Source organism: Cherax quadricarinatus, chromosome 68 (genome assembly GCF_038502225.1).
Source record: "Cherax quadricarinatus isolate ZL_2023a chromosome 68, ASM3850222v1, whole genome shotgun sequence".
In the NCBI taxonomy this organism is placed as follows: domain Eukaryota; kingdom Metazoa; phylum Arthropoda; class Malacostraca; order Decapoda; family Parastacidae; genus Cherax; species Cherax quadricarinatus.
Window position 1 is genome coordinate 1,802,578 of NC_091359.1, and position 16,536 is coordinate 1,819,113.

Consider the following 16,536-nt stretch of genomic DNA (forward strand, 5'->3'; position numbering starts at 1 on the left):
GGGAGATGGATGAGTAATAGGTTACGGATAACAGCGGGGCAGTGGATGGTGAAAGGGTAAAGGGCAGCAAGAGACTGAGCTAGAAAGGGCTGAGGGGAGTGCGTAAGGTATCATCATCAGAGTTTGTGGAGTATATCAGTCGTTGTCAAGAAGTCAATGAGAGAGTCAGGATTAAAGGAGGGTCCATCAGCAAGAAGGGAAGGTAAAGAGAGAGTAGTAGAACGAAGACGACGTTGGAGGTAAATTCTGCGTGCTCGTTGATAGAGAGGGCAGTCTAACAGAATGTGGCTAATCGATACTGGAACTTGACACTGCTCACAGAGAGGTACAGGGTGCCTCTCCATGAGATACCGTGAGTAAGACGAGTGTGGCCAATGCGAAGGCGGGAGAGTGGGGTCTCCCAACCACGGCACTGATGACAAGAAGACGGCCAGTAACCTATGCTCGGTTTAATAGAATGAAGTTTGTTTCCAAGCAGAATTGACCAACGTTGTTGCCAACAGGCGTGAAGGTGGGTAGCTATTGCAGCAAAATAGTCCAGAAATGGAACACCTCTATAGGAAATTGGTAGGTCATGTACTGCTGACCGCGCAGCAGTGTCTGCCTGTTCATTGCCCTGTACGTCGACAAGACCAGGGACCCAACAAAAAACAATATCTTTATGCTTGGTAAAGATATGGTGTAGCCAAAGTTGGATACGTAGAACTAGGCGTAGAGATGTATCAGATTTTCGTACAGCCTGTAGAGCACTAAGGGAGTCTGAGACTACCACAAATGATGACACAGGCATAGATGCGATACGAATAAGTGCTGCAAGAATGGCATACAATTCAGCAGTAAAAATGCTAGCCGAAGATAGTAAATGCCCCCGCATGACACTGTCCGGAAACACTGCTGCGAATCCGACGCCGTCTGAAGACTTGGAGCCATCTGTGTACACAGCGATGGCATGAGAATGGGAGTGGAAGTGATCAAGAAAAACAGAGCGGGAAGCCACCGTAGGCAGTTGAGCTTTCGAGCAAGGAAGTGAGAAAGAACAGACCCGAACAGCTGGAACTTCCCAGGGGGGGTAGGGAAAAGTGAGATGCTACACGAACATAAAGGTGGTAACTGAAGGGAAGACAAGAGTGAATGTAGGCGAAGAGAAAAGGGACGGAGCAAACGGGCGGCAAACGAATAAAGAATGTCTACTAACGTCGGTGACCATTCTATAAATGGAAGGATTGTGGAGATCATGAGAGCGTACATAGTAGCAAAGGCAATGGGCATCACGGCGATCAGACAAGGATGGAACATTCGCTTCTGCATAGAGGCTCTCAACAGAGGAAGATCGAAAAGCACCAAGGCACAAACGTAATCCTTGGTGATGGATGGGGTTAAGAGTGTTCCCCATAACAGTATGGTACCTGGCTGGAAATGCTAGATAAAAAGTCAATGAAATGTGAAGATTATTTTATTATAATCATGGGGGAGCACTAAACCCATAGGATTATACAGCGTATGTTGGGGGAAGGATGGAAGGTATTCAGGCTCAATTCAGGAAACAGGAGCACAGATCCAATTCCCTAGATAAAGAGCCCCTCACCAGCATCAAGGAGCCTCCCTTGAGGGGATGAAATGTGAAATTGAATTTGTAGATTGCTTATAACGCACTGTAGTCTCTGAAACAACGAAAGAAGAGGTGGATGTAGGTGCAGCCTGTATGAATGCAGCAGGTAGAGCATATAACTTATGAAAATGTTAACAGATTCTTAGTAAATGTCCTTGGTTCAATCACAGGCATAGCTGGAAATATTGGACGCGTTTCCTCACACCTGCAGTCCTTGTTCATTTAGCAGTAAGTAGCTGGGCGTTAGTCGACTGGTGTAGGTGGCATCCCAGGGGACAAGACTGAAGGATCACAGTGGAAACGAGTGTCCTCAATGACGCCCTGACTATATTAGATTATCCTGGATGGCTAACTTTCCCAGTTAAAAATCTGAATAAAATCTTGTCTTACTCTGGTGAATGAAACACTGGTGCAACATTTGGGCATCTTTAATGTGGAGAAGTTTTGCCAGCCAATACCTAAAACAGTTTAAATTGTCTCAAGACTGTGGAGCGGAGCTCTTCTCCAGGCTGAGGGAATGACCACCTCAAAGCTACTTCAAAGGTGATTGACTGAATACATTGTCTTTAATTCTCTCCTGCTTCCTCATCTGCATTTGGCTGATGAAGCCTACTGTGTAGGCAAAAATTTTCAGAATAAAGAGACCTAAATGTTGCAAATTTATCTTGCTTATCAAAAAGTCCGACATCTATGCAGGTGCAAGACCAATCACTCTAGTATCTTCCAGGTGTAGATTATGATGCATATCTCACCTGTGTTCTAGGGTATACTGTTCTAAGGGATTCTAGCACTCCCAGTAATTTAGGTGCTCGGCTATGTCATTTGCTTTTAAGGGGGCTTTTAGTATACAGCAAGATTCCAGCCTAGAGAACAAGTGACCTGAAGAATATCATGGCAAGTGCAGAGATAGGGATTAGTGGAGGTGGATGCAAAAATTTAAGTCAAAAGTTGGTACAACTGGTTATTAGTATTTCACTTGGTAGCTCTTCCCTGTGTGCCCCATTTGAAGGATGACTTATCTTTCCCCTTTTATTAGTGGTACTCAACACTTAGCATAAGCCTAATTAAACTACTAGTATGTGGTGGCCTAAAATAATCTAAAGTAAGGGTTTAGACATTACCAGATGCAATCCATGGCAGAGGGAGATGAGCTCAGTTTGAAGCAAGAGCCCCTCAAGATGAATTACCCTCCATACAGGGAAGATTGCATAATTTTGGCAAGGGGACATTAGTTGTTACTTGATGACAAATTATTTCATAGTAAAATAGAGTCTTCACCTTATATGGCATTTTTCAAAACTTTAGGTAAAAGAAAATTTATATAATATATACACTTCTTTATTACAACTATTTAGATTTTTGGCAAGGAATTTTCAAAAGCAAATACAATAATTTTAAAAGAAAACTTATCCAAATATAGAACCAATTTACACAGGAAAAGTCTTTCCATAAACTATTTATCACAAGTGACATTTTATTACATTAAGTTAACCACTTCAGACTACTGTATCACTCAACTTTAAATGGATTACTAAAGTAGTGTATAGGGATCAAAACATGACTTCATTATCTGGTCCATTACTGGAATGTACTGGAAAGTATATTAATTTGCTGGAATGCTCTCTGGCCCCCTGACAGTATTTGGTTCAATCACAGGTACAATAAATATGAGATGATTAAATTGCCAGCTTTACAATTTACCAAAGCTCTTGAAACATTGAGTGAACAGTTCTTTGGAAGATTAATATATGTTGCAGTTTAGGTCTACAGATTCTTTATCTCTTTAGCAGCTTTGATTATTGCTGAAGCAGAAATACCAAACATATCCAATAATTCGTCACACTTTCCAGAGCGTGGTACACGAGGAACAGCCAGGTGACGGACGATTATGTCGCGCTCCAAGGCAACTGCAGACATCACTGCTTCACCAATGCCACCTAAAATTTTAATTTAAGAAACTTGCATTGTGTATTAGTTTCAAAGTACCTATCCCCCCTTCCCCACTAAAATACCTAGATAATTTAAGTTGTAATAAAGTTGGTAGAATTACCAACAATATGTAAAGTAAAAGGACAAGTGCAACTAATGTGACATTTTATTGTGGCAACGTTTCGCTCTCCAGGAGCTTTATCAAGCCATTACAAACAAGAAGAGTCCAATGACAAGCTACCTTTCCTCGATATCCTCATTCACAAAGTAGACAACCTAAGATTTCAAGTTTATCGGAAACCCACCAATAAAAATGATCTCGCACACTTCTATTCCAGTCAAGATACCAAGACCAAAAGAGGCATCATCGGGTTTTTCCTAAGAGCATACCGAATTTGTAGTCCTGAGTTTGATGAGGAATGTACATACATTCACCAAACACTCGCCAAGTTACATTTTCCTTCTTTTTTCATCAAAGACTGCAAGAAAAGAGCTTCAGATCATTAATTCTCCACACATCAACACCACTCCCAACAAAGTTATAATTCTTCCCAGCAGCCAGGTTGCACTGAACATCTCAGAAGTACTTTCACAAGCTAACACCAGAGTCGCCATCGCTTCTAGCACTTCAATAAAGGATCTAACCAGGACAAAATCCAAGCACCACGAACCAGTCAATGCAGGAGTTTACACTATACCCTGTGGAGGCTGTGACAAGATTTACATAGGTGAAACAGCAAGAAACCTCGACACCCGCCTCAATGAACACATTTACTCATGTAGGAACGATAACTTTAACAACGCCTGTGTACAACACCGAAATTCCACCAATCATCTCATGAAATTCAGAGACGCCCAATTAATGATCAAAGAAACTAATTTCCGCAGACGCAAGTGCCTCGAATCAGCACTGATCGCCGTTTCAAATACAATTAAACAAAACAACGGCAGCTTCACCATCTCCGAAGTCTTAGCAAGAATCCTCCTGAAAACAGTAAACCCTGCCATCACAGTCTCCTGTTATACTACACAAAGCACATTACAGAGTGAACACTGAAACAAGCTGCCTCTTTCCAGTCTATATTTGTCCAACCTATTTTTATGTTACCCAAGTAACAGCTTTTATATCCTTTTACTCATGTACGAATTAATTGCTCTACCATATTTTATTACTTTTGTCACTACTACCACCACCACCACTAGTGAACATTGAAATGGTACCTCACTAGTATTGCACCTCACTGAGCCTTTATATACCCTCTGTGTCCATGTATTGTTTGTAATGGCTTGATAAAGCTCCTGGAGAGCGAAACGTTGCCACAATAAAATGTCACATTAGTTGCACTTGTGTCCTTTTACTTTACATAATTTAAGTTATTGCAGTATAACTAATAGAATAAGTATTACAACTTTTCTGAGTAACGAGTGTGCTAATGAAAGTAACTGAGCTATGCATAATAAATAAAATAAAAAAATAAATACATATATAGCTTAATTTTTAATATCTGGGGGTTATGCCTACTGCACTAGTTAAATTAAGATTTATTTTTGGTAGTAATGTTGATGGGGCAAGTTTACTGACTAATATTGTTTAACATAAGACTTAGGACCCTTAGTTTACCAAGTGCTCTTAATATTTTTTTTTTTTTTTGACAGGTCATCTCCCACTGATTACTTACATCAAATAAAGATTAATTTAAACATGGTAATAAAGCATTAAGTCCATGCAAAGCAAGCTTTGGCTAACTTCACTGACTGACAAGGTTACAGAAGATTTCAACCTTAAGTTTAATGCACACATAGCATCAGGTTAATTTGTTAACCAAGTGCACCGTAATTGAAAAGTACTTTCAAACTCCTACACTACACCACACCTCTAAAGGGTGGTAATATGTGTTTTACAATAAAGAGAAAATAATTATTGTACCTTAATAAAGTGGGTAGGTGCATAAAGGAATCAAAGTTTACTGACAGCACGTCTTTGTTCCTGGCCTTCATATGCTAAATGTTCAGCGGTTAGTGAGTGCATGCACACCAATAGTTGTGTTTAATGTAAATTACATTCATACTACCTAGAGCTCTAGGGGCAACTTTAAAATCTAATACAGCAAGAGGAAAGAAGTGGATAACCAAGTAAGTGAATTTTATTTACTGCATTACTAATGAATTTATTAAAGAAAATTTATGATGTAGGCAAATAAATGAACTATTATTAAACAGTTAGGTATTATTTCAAGCAGGAAAATATTGCAAAGAGTACAGATAAAAAATTTAAATTAAAAAAAAAAAAAAAATCATTATGGGGGTGGTTAAGAAGTCTTAATTAAATGTTAAGCCCAGCTGCACAGTTATTTTTCCCTTCAAATTTAAAAGAATGGAAGATTTTAAATCTTCATAACCAACCTTCAGCGTAATGATCCTCTACAACAATGATGCGGCCACCACAGTCTCTTGCATTTTTAATAATTCCATCCTTGTCGATAGGCTTTATAGTAAAGAGATCCACGACACGCACGTTGATATCTTCGCCACTCAAACTTTCAGCAGCTTTCAGTGCCGTCTTCAATGTTATTCCTGCACCTATTACCAGGATTTGATCCTTGTCAGACGATTTTATTACATTAGCTTTGCCAATCTGGAAACATTTATTCAAATTTAGCATTTTAAAATTTTCAGGTGTCCTATATACTATTTCATTATGGGAATTAAACATGCTATAGAACACTTTCTAAATTTATAATAATTAATTTCTACATGTTATTTATCCCATTATATATTTAAAAGGATAGTGAAGGTGTCACACTAGAAAACCCTTAAACACTACACTATTTACATAGTCTGTGGGAATAGTAAAACCTCAAATTAATGGATTTCAGAAGCTACGGACCAAAAAGTTGGCCAGGCCAACATTGGAATTTGGACAAAATGGAAGTAGTCTGTAGAATCCAAATTTTGTCCATAGTGACCTAGAGTGGTTTCAGGGGCCAATTCTCCCATGGCCCAGTCCATGACCAGGCTTCATAGTGGATCAGGGCCTGATCAACCAGGACTGTTACTGCTGTCCACAAGTAAACCAATGTATGAACCACAGCCTGACTAGTCAGGTACTGACTTTAGGCATGTCCAGCTCCTCCTTGAAGACAGCCAGGGGTCTATTGGTATTGTCCCTTATGTATGCTGCAAGGCTGTTGAACCGTCTTGGGCCCCCGACACTTGTATTCTCTCGGGGGGGGGGGGGGGGGGGGGGGGGGGGGGCTGCTGCAGCTCCTGCTAAGTGTTACTTTTGTAAGGAGTGATTTTTGTGTGCAGATATGGGACTAGTTCCTCTAGGATTTTCCAATTGTACATTATCATGCATCTTTCTTGCCTGCATTCCAGGGAATACAACTCAAGGGACTTAAACCATTCCTAGTAATTTGGATGCTTTATCATTTATACATACATGCCATGAAAGTTCTGTATATTCTCAAGGTCTGCAATTTCGCCTGCCTTGAAAGGGGGCCATTAATGTACAGCAATATTCCAGCCTAGAAAACAAGGAATCTAAAGAGAATCATGGACTTGGCATCTCTAGTTTTGAAGGTTCTCATTATCCATCTTATTTTCTGTGCAGATGTGGTAGATACATCATTGTGATCTTTGAAAGCGAGATTCTGACATTATCACTCCCATGTCCTTTACAACTGTTTTTTGCTCTATTGTGTGGTTGAATTTGCTTTATACTCCAATACAGTTCAAGTTTCCTAGCATTTTCCATAAGACTAACTGGAATTAGTTTTCGTTGAACCCCAATGTTTTCTGTGGCCTGTTAAAGATTTGGTTGATGTCCACCTGGAGATCTGCAGTGTCTTTGATAGACAACACTCGTACAAATTCAGGCATCATCTGCAAAGGGGGACACCATGCTGTGGTTTACATCTGTATGTCAGATACAAGGATGTGGAACAGGATGGAAGAGTACTCTACCTTGTGGAACAGAGCTCACTGTAGCCACTGACTTTACTGTTTACTATTACAGTGTTCTATTTGTTAGGAAGTTATAGACCCATCTACTAACTACTGTTAGTTCTTTATCACGTATTGTGTGTGCTATTACACCATGATGGCACTTGACTGCTTTTGCCAAGTCTGTATATACAGCCTCTCCTCACTTAGCGACGACCGATTTACGACAGGCTCTCTGAGCAGTATACAAAACTAAATGTATATTACAGCTGATTTCCTCTATTCTGTTTATTGCAATACAGTACACTGCTGTACAATGGACCCTCAGTTATCAGCCATAATCCATTCCAGAAGGTCCGCCTAAAACCGAAATGGCCTAAAATCGAAGTATTTCCCATATGAATTAATGTAAATACAATTAATCCGTTCCAGACACCCAAAAATAGTAACCAAAAATACATTTTTTAAAGATTATAGTTTTACATACACAAAACAATGACAACTAAAAAAATAAATAAATGAACATTTAAATCACTATTACATACCTTTATTGAAGACTTGTTGGCTAATGGAAGACAGGGAGGACATTGTTTGGAAGGGGAATCCCCCTCCATAAGGACTTCAGGTATCAAAGCCCTCTCTAGGGTTACTTCCTTCCCTGCCTGCCACACTCCATTTCCCTGCTACACTCCCTGCCTGCCTGCCTGCCTGCCTCCCTTCCACACTCCCTGTTTCCCTGCTACACTCCCTATGTCCTTTCCACAGCATATGTGTAAAGAACCTAAGATAACCCAAAAAAGTCCGAGTGACATATTTCCATTGGGGTCCTGCCACCCTGTTACACTACCTTTCACAAAATTAGCTTCCTTGATGTTTGGATGAATGAGCAGAAGTGTCCTCACTCACCCAGAGGAACAGCCAGACTGACTTACGAATGCACGAGTGGCTGGCAGGCAGGTGGGTCGACATGTCCCATACGGCCGATAACCGAGTTGGCTGATAAGTGGAATGGCCTATAACCGAGAGTCCACTGTATAAACCTTTAAAAATATACCACAAGTGTTATAAATGGTGTAAAGGTGACATTAAAACAATATCAAAGATGGTAGACAAACCAACCACCATTATAGTATGCTCCTCACATAGCGCCGAATTTGTTTACCAATGTGGTCTTTGGAATGGAACTCCGTTGCTAAGTGAGGCGAGGCTGTACTACATCTGCATTTTGTTTGTCCTCCAGAGCATCCAAGACTATCATAGTGGTCCAGTAGATGGGATAGGCAGGAGTTATCTGCTCTAAACTTATGTTGCCATGGGTTGTGCAACTGATGGGTGCCTAAGCGAGTGGCAATCCTGCTTCTTAGAACCCTTTCAAAGATTTTTTACGATGTGGGACTGGTAGTCTTCTAAGTCAATGAACCAAGTTTGACGATTTCAATATTTCCCTGGTATTCATCAGTCTCCCCTTGTCTAGAACTCATTTTCATTATTTCCCAAGCCATAGGCTACCTGTGCCAATTTATTGGCTATGCTCAGTCACATTTTCACTTGTCAGTCAGTCAAAAAAAATTTTTTCCTGGATTTAGTGTTTTGTATGATTAATATACTAAGTTAAATTAACAATGGTTTCTAAAGCAAATGGTGGTGCCAAGAGGAAATGTGAAAATTTCATATGAAGAGGAAACTCAGACTAATAAGGAAGGTCAAGTCTGGCGTCTAAATTGCATGGGCGTGTAAGGAACAAGTCGAGAAACAGTGACATCCATAAAAGCAAGGATAAACTTACGAACTATGCTCTTAGGATTATTGTAGATGCTAGCCATCTAGGATTTCACTAGTGGAACTTTACAGTACCATTAAAATAATTCTGTCATAGCACTTTAGTAGTGGAAAGTATAAAGTTAAGCAAACTTCCTGTAAATTACAGTACATACTGTATAATCAGTATAATGTCCACAACTCACGAAATCGTAATGACAGTACTACTGCACCTTCAACTTCATTTAAAATTCCTGTACAGTATAGTGCTGTGCTTTTTAGGTTACTATATTTTTTAATTTTAAAAGTTTTCCAAATCAACAATCTACCGATTCCAAAGTGTTCATTTACAACCCTGAAAAATAAATTTAATAATTTGTAATCTAGGGACGAAGTGGCAATAATATACCTCCCCTTCCCCATTCATACATTAATTAGAAGATTGACTGTATTGTGCTTTCCCAGCCCCCCATCCATCAAGGATGGGGGGCTATGATTGCCTTCCATTCCCCGGCACTAACCCCTATGAGTTCAGCACTTCCATGTAAAATGTGCATATTATTTTCTGGACATTTTCTATTTTCTTTAGCAGAAAATAATCCAATTTTTCACAACTGAAAGTGAAAAAATCATTAACATTTTCACGAATACAGAATACATTAAGAAAATCTTTATACATTATGACTCCAAAATTTAACAAGATTGTACAGAATCATACAAGACCATAAAATATTACTATGCAAAAAAGCTGACCTCAAATTCATGATCATTATCATAGACAACTGCAGTCCCTGGACGAGAAGTACGGATGAAGCAAATGCCTTTAGTGTTTGCTGCTAGTTCACATGCACGTTCTGTAGATACAGCATCAGAGGGGTAGAACACCGTGGCAGTTGGGATGGAGCGGAACATTGCTATATCTTCTAGTGCCATCTGGCTGGGGCCATCTTCACCAATACTGATCCCGGCATGGGATCCTACACAATTTAAGTTGGTCTGTAAAACAGTGGTATTTAGTTATGAAAGTAATTTAAAACTTATTTCTACATTACGAGTTAAGATTTTAATAGGACAACCGGGGACATTCAGGGAAACAGGTTATTTTTATATAGCCAGACTTGAGTCCTGTAAATGGGAAGTACAATGCCTGCACTCTAAAGGAGGGGTTTCGGGATATTAGTAGTTTGGAGGGATGTGTCGTGTATCTTTATACGTATATGCTTCTAAACTTGCGTTCCGAGCACCTCTGCAAAAACAGTGATAATGTGCGAGTGAGGTGAAAGTGTTGAATGATGAAAGTATTTTGTTTTTGGGAATTTTCTTTCTTTTTTGGGTCACCCTGCCTCGGTGGGAGACGGCCGACTTGTTTTGAGAGAAAAGAGAGAGAGAGAAAAGAGAGAGAGAGAAAAGAGAGAGAGAGAAAAGAGAGAGAGAGAAAAGAGAGAGAGAGAAAAGAGAGAGAGAAAAGAGAGAGAGAGAAAAGAGAGAGAGAGAGAAAAGAGAGAGAGAGAAAAGAGAAAAGGAGAGAGAAAGAGAGAGAAAGAGAGAAGAAAGAGAGAGAAAGAGAGAGAAAAGAGAGAAAGAAGAGAGAAAGAGGAGAGAAAAAGAGAGAGAAAGAGAGAGAAAGAGGAAGAGAAAGAGAGAGAAAGAGAGAGAGAAAGAGAGAGAAAGAGATGAGAAAGAGAGAGGAAAGAGAGAGAAAGAGAGAGAAAGAGAGAGAGAAAAGAGAGAGAAAGAGAGAAAGAGAGAAAGAGCGAGAAGGGAGAAGAGAGAGATAGAGAGAGATAGAGAGAGAGAGAGAGAGAGAGAGAGAGAGAGAGAGAGAGAGAGAGAGAGAGAGAGAGAGAGAGAGAGAGAGAGAGAGAAAACCGTTTTACAATACTGCATTACTCAATGGAGATTCAACCAAGTTCTTTATGAGTAGTGTTAATTCTTAGAAGATTGTTCATCTACTGGTGTTTAGTAATTTCCAGACATTATGTCTCATAACAGATACAAACTGCATCACCTATCTAATATGGTTCTAGTTAAAAATAATCAAATTTAAGACTATCTTCGTGATGTAGTGGTCATGAAGATCTGACATACAAGATTCATGTGCAAGGACTACATGGTATTTATGTTTGCAATTTCCAGAAGACACTGATGTGTAAACGACAGTACAAGTGGTTAGGTACAAGTAGAACGATGTGCAAGTAAAATTCTATACAGGGGTTAAAAATTAGACAAAGCTTAAACAGGAATCTAAAACTCTTGAAAAAGAAGCACTGCAAAATGGTGGTTATTACTAAGAAAATTAGATTTAAGTTACCTGTAGCAGAAAAACTACAAATATTGGAGTAGTCATGACAGAATTAGAACATTCCATTAGGACCATTATCTATGATACAAGATTTGGTTATTTTGTACCATTTAATAATGTACCTTAGGCTATATCTTGATTAATCAAGCAAATATGAAGCAATAAAGATTTTATTATATCCTACACCAGCCTTAGTGGTTAAAGAATTCTGCACTACACATTATACAAGAGTAATGCAAAGATGAAAGTTTTTCAAATAAAGTATTGGAGATCTATACTATTCACATGATTGAAGAAATGAAGTGAAGCCTTGCCAAGTACAGTCTGCCCTACACCCACACACACACACACACACACACACACACACAGAGGGGTTGTTATATTACTTTAGGTCTTACAAAACTAGGAACTGTGGAAAAACAGAATAAAGAAGCACAAGATAGTTTGCTTCAGATTTGCATTCATGTGTTTCAGAGCCTATCTCTAGAATATATCACTAATCTGGTTAATCAAGACATAAGAAATAAAGACCAATACAAGAGATTTGGTTATGGTAAACCCACCAAGCCAGAAAATTACAATTTACAGGTTGTCATTTAGTAAACTAATGAAATTCCCAGATCTGAAGCCAATGAATATGTAGGGAAAACCATTGAATATGCCAAAAGGTACAAAACAAATTTGCTATTTGGAGAAATTCAGAAATGCCTGAAGACATGAAATGGCAAAAACCAGAAGCAACTGGTGGGAGACAAAATTTATCTGGTTTAGTAACAGCATTTCATTATTGAAGTAGTACGTACTTTAACTTTTTTTTTTTTTTTTTTTTTTTATTTCATTGAACTTCAAACGAATACACTGCAAGCCGTGAGCACTGCTGGTACACTATCAACAACAATGAAACTTATTTTGATTATTAAATTGTATAAAAGTACTCTAGTCATTAGCTTTGGAAACTACTGTACTGAAGATGAAAAGTGCTATGCAAACATTACTGCAGCAGTCAATGTGAAAAATGTAGGAGCAAGTGAAATTATAGAACAAGTCTATGTTCCTTTCTCTCCTTTCTACAACAAATTTTTTTTTTATTTCAATGTACATGTACAGTACCTTCAGTGTGTATCTACACTTCAAATTTTATGAATACGTCCTTTCAACGATTAAGAAATTATACCTGAGAAATAGCTCCCATGCGTAACTGATCAAAGGCACGGGTAAAGAAAGCAGCAAAAGTGGAGACAAAAGCCACAGTTCTGTCACGGCATGTTGCTCCAATACCAACACCCACCAAGTTTTGTTCTGCAATGAAGCATTCTATGTATCTGGAAAAAAAAAAAAGAAAAAAAAAAAAAGAAATTAAAGAAAATGACCAGTGATTATTCAGCACTAGCAATAAAACTTATAAACTGCATTTATATATACTGTACTTTATTCCTTTTGGCATTTTTTTTTTTTATCTGGTCTGCTTTCCCACAAAGAGGGTGATCCAAAAAGAATAAAAATTACAATGTATGCATACAGTGTCTTGCAGAAAGTCTTAACCAGATTATCTTCAAACTGCAACATCCCTACCCACCTTCAGAGTTTAAGCACTACCCTTTCTACCTCCAGGACAATTCAGCTAATTAGTTAATCTGAATTCCTTCAGACATTACCTTGCTCACATATCTAAGCATTAAAAGCTACTTGTTTCCACTCCATTCTAACATGCTCACACAAGCCTGGTGGATACTCTACCCCACTTACCATTATACGCCTCCTACCCACTATTTATACACCCTTTGTAATTCTATCCCATTCCATCCTCTAGATGCCCTAACCACCTCAACAATCCCTCCCTAACCCTAGCAGATGTAACCCCATACCATCTACCAATTTCTACACTGAATCCTCTGCATGATACTGCTCTCCAATATGAAATCTCCACTACCTAGCCTCATTGCATGTTCAAAGCTCATACCTGACACCATACAAGTGTTGGCACCACTATACTCTGGTGCACTCTCCATTTGCCTTAAACTTAATTCTTGCCATAGATGCCTAAACACACCATCTATTTACTTGCCCTCCTTTCATTTATTTTGTGGTCTACCTCATCCTTCAGACACTACTTGCTAACGTGTATTCCTAAATATCAGTACATCAATTTCTCCCACACTACCTCTACTCTTGTATCCAATCTTTCACTTTTTTTTTTTTTTTTTTTTTTTTTTGGGGGGGGGGGGCTACTTGTCACTTTCATGCTTTCTATGTTCACTTAATTTCCTACCTTCACAACTTTCTCAATCTCTCAAAATATCAAGTCCTACTTTCATTGGGAAATAATCCCCTCCTTTATAACTTGCACATCACTATGCATAAAACTGGTTTTAGTAACCAACTTATTCCATACATTTAAAACATCTGCTACATTGCTTGCCTATCCACCCTATCACATGCCTTTCCTAAATCTGAGACAAATTACTCCTTACCCTTATCAAAGTACCATTTAATTACACGCTTCAATGTAAACACCGAACATCCACCGACATTTCTATATCAATATAAAGTAAAACAGCAAGTATTGATTTTTGTGGTTCCATAATACTTGGAATTTCTAGTTTTCCTCTTACTATCACTTTCATCTACCTCTTAAAAAGAGCAATGTAATCAATAGTATTACAAGAATATTACATACATGGCATAACACAATCTTAACTCACCTGTCAGCATCAGTTTTCAGCATAGCATTAGAGAAGGTAGAATTCTTCGTGTCTCCGTCAAGGGCAATTACTCTAGGATTATTTTCTGCCAACTTTGAAAGGGCTGTGCCATAAGCTTGTCTTGTCGCTACTTCTTTACCTGTAAAGTACTGCTATATAGAAAAAAAAAAAAAAAAGCATAACTTTCACAATAATTAGTCAACCTAGGCCAGGAAGTTTAATACTTTCCTTTCATTATTAACAATTTGCTTTTATTATCTTAAACCAGGGGAAAAAAAACTCACCCATTTTCCATCAAGAGAATAACAAAACTGGAAACAGTGATAATAGTATGCAAACATGACAATCTCAACAATCTAAGACTTTTTTTTTTTTCTAAAGTGGAGAATTTTGGTAAGCATGCAACATACTGTATATGTAAAGATTTTGTTAGGAGCCTGGACATCCAGCAAGCATGTGTACGAGGAATGGAGGCAAGTTACTTGTTGTTGGAGTGTGAGCAAGGCGACGTTTACAGAGGTATTCAGGAAAACCGGTCAGCCAGACTAGTCCTGGGGGTGGGAAGTAAAGTGCCTGCACTTTGGAGGGGTGGGGATATTTTCAGTTTTGAATTTTAGTATTGGTGCCCTGCTGAAAAGCAGAGAGGAATTGTGATTTGAGGGGGTCACTATCTCAGTGGGAGACTGCTGGTTTGATGTATAAAAAAGTAATTTTCCACAGCACCACCTTTTTCCTCGTCTATTCCACAACATTCATAACCCCCCCCCCCCCATCTGTTGACAAGTCTCTCTTCAAATATCTAAATACATCCACTCCCTCCAATCTACTATTCAATCTATTATGTCTAGCCATTAGCCCTTCACACAATAGGAACATTAACAATCCATTCAGTCCTTTGAGCAAATTATCTCATTACCTAGGGGCTATACAATTTCTATGGATATAGAACACCTTAAGTCACTACCTGACCAGCTGAGCTGTGGTTCATACCCAGTTTGCATGCAGCCAGCAGTAATAGCCTGGTTGATCAGACCCTGATCCACCACGAGGCCTGGTCTCAGGTGAGCCGCGGGGGCGTTGACCCCCGAAACCCTCTCCAGGTATAGGAATTTTGCATTGTTACAGGCAAAACACTATGCATTTCTTGGATCTTAAATACCAAGTTATTTCTACGAACTTAATTAAGTATCACTGTTCGTGTGTTAAAGAGGCACAAATTTAAAAGTGGATAGAACTCTTTAGAAAAGAGTTCTGGCTAAAATCAAAATGCCCTCCCTCTTGCCCAGAATTACTTTTGTCCCAAAGTACATTAAAAATTAGTGGAAAAATAAATGGATCTTACTTGGGCACTGAAGAGCTATAAATATATGTTTACCTTTCTCATAATTTGGTGGTGAAGATAATTTTATGTTAGAGATGTCCACCTCAGGCGCATCCTCATGTAGGGGCTTCTGTGGCACCAAGGTGTTAGGTCCTGAATTCTTTATCTGACTTTCAATATGTTCAATAACTGCTTCTGCCTTTGATCCCAAGGGTTTTCCATGCCAGTTCTCTTCATCCTCGATGCTGGGAAAGCCTCGACCCTTGTAGGTTTTTGCAAGAATAGCAGTAGGCTTATCTTTGGTCTGAGAAGCTTCATGGAAAGCCTGAAAGTAGTGAAAAACATCTAATCCAAGTGATTACCAATAATGTGCTTAATATTTTATTTGTTCAACCTCCAAAGTGTAAAGCTTCCAATTTGTATGTTTACTTTGAAGAAGAGAGAGCCCCTTTCCTTCAATCAAACCTCTAGGTTTACTCTGTCGATTCACGGCAACTGGTGAAAATTATTCCATAATTACATTTAAGCTCAGTAAATGTCTATACTGGCTACTAATTGAGAATATTAATAGAAACAAGAAATGGCAAGCAAAATGTACATTAACAGTGTTTTATACCCAAATATGACACGGAATACCAAGTCGTGCAGCATTATTGAGCATTTATAAAGGATGGAGCAGCACAAGATGACCAAGAAGGTATATAAATATGGTGTGGAAGGAGAGAGGGGCAGTAAAGGCAGTGCGCTTTGGGGCTTCAGCATTCGGTGATCTTGTATGAATGCATTAGATTGGAATGAAGACTAAGTACTATTCACGACTGCTGTTAGTGTGTGAAAGGTGAAATTTATAAACAGATTCGGGAAAACCCATTAGTTACACTAGTTTGAGGTGTAGAGTACAGAGGTGGAGATGTTGCAGTTTGAGGGGCCATCTGAATTGTGATGTCAGCATGCTTCTAACAAGACAGCA

The 16,536-nt window shown here is 38.8% G+C and overlaps 1 protein-coding gene across 2 annotated transcripts in view; it reads right to left on the reverse strand.

Annotated features, from left to right (window-relative positions):
* Nucleotides 1-2,925: 2,925 nt before the first annotated feature.
* The window catches only part of LOC128697857 (transketolase-like protein 2), a 39,431-nt gene continuing 25,820 nt past the window's right edge, over nucleotides 2,926-16,536 (reverse strand). For both annotated transcript variants that reach the window (XM_053789807.2, XM_053789805.2), the window contains exons 5-10: nucleotides 15,621-15,891; nucleotides 14,246-14,384; nucleotides 12,718-12,865; nucleotides 9,995-10,237; nucleotides 5,942-6,173; nucleotides 2,926-3,546 (exon numbers count right to left, since the gene is read on the reverse strand). In XM_053789807.2, the coding sequence (XP_053645782.1) occupies nucleotides 3,374-3,546; nucleotides 5,942-6,173; nucleotides 9,995-10,237; nucleotides 12,718-12,865; nucleotides 14,246-14,384; nucleotides 15,621-15,891 (1,206 nt within the window). In that variant the 3' untranslated portion in view covers nucleotides 2,926-3,373. The remainder of the gene's footprint in view (nucleotides 3,547-5,941; nucleotides 6,174-9,994; nucleotides 10,238-12,717; nucleotides 12,866-14,245; nucleotides 14,385-15,620; nucleotides 15,892-16,536) is intronic.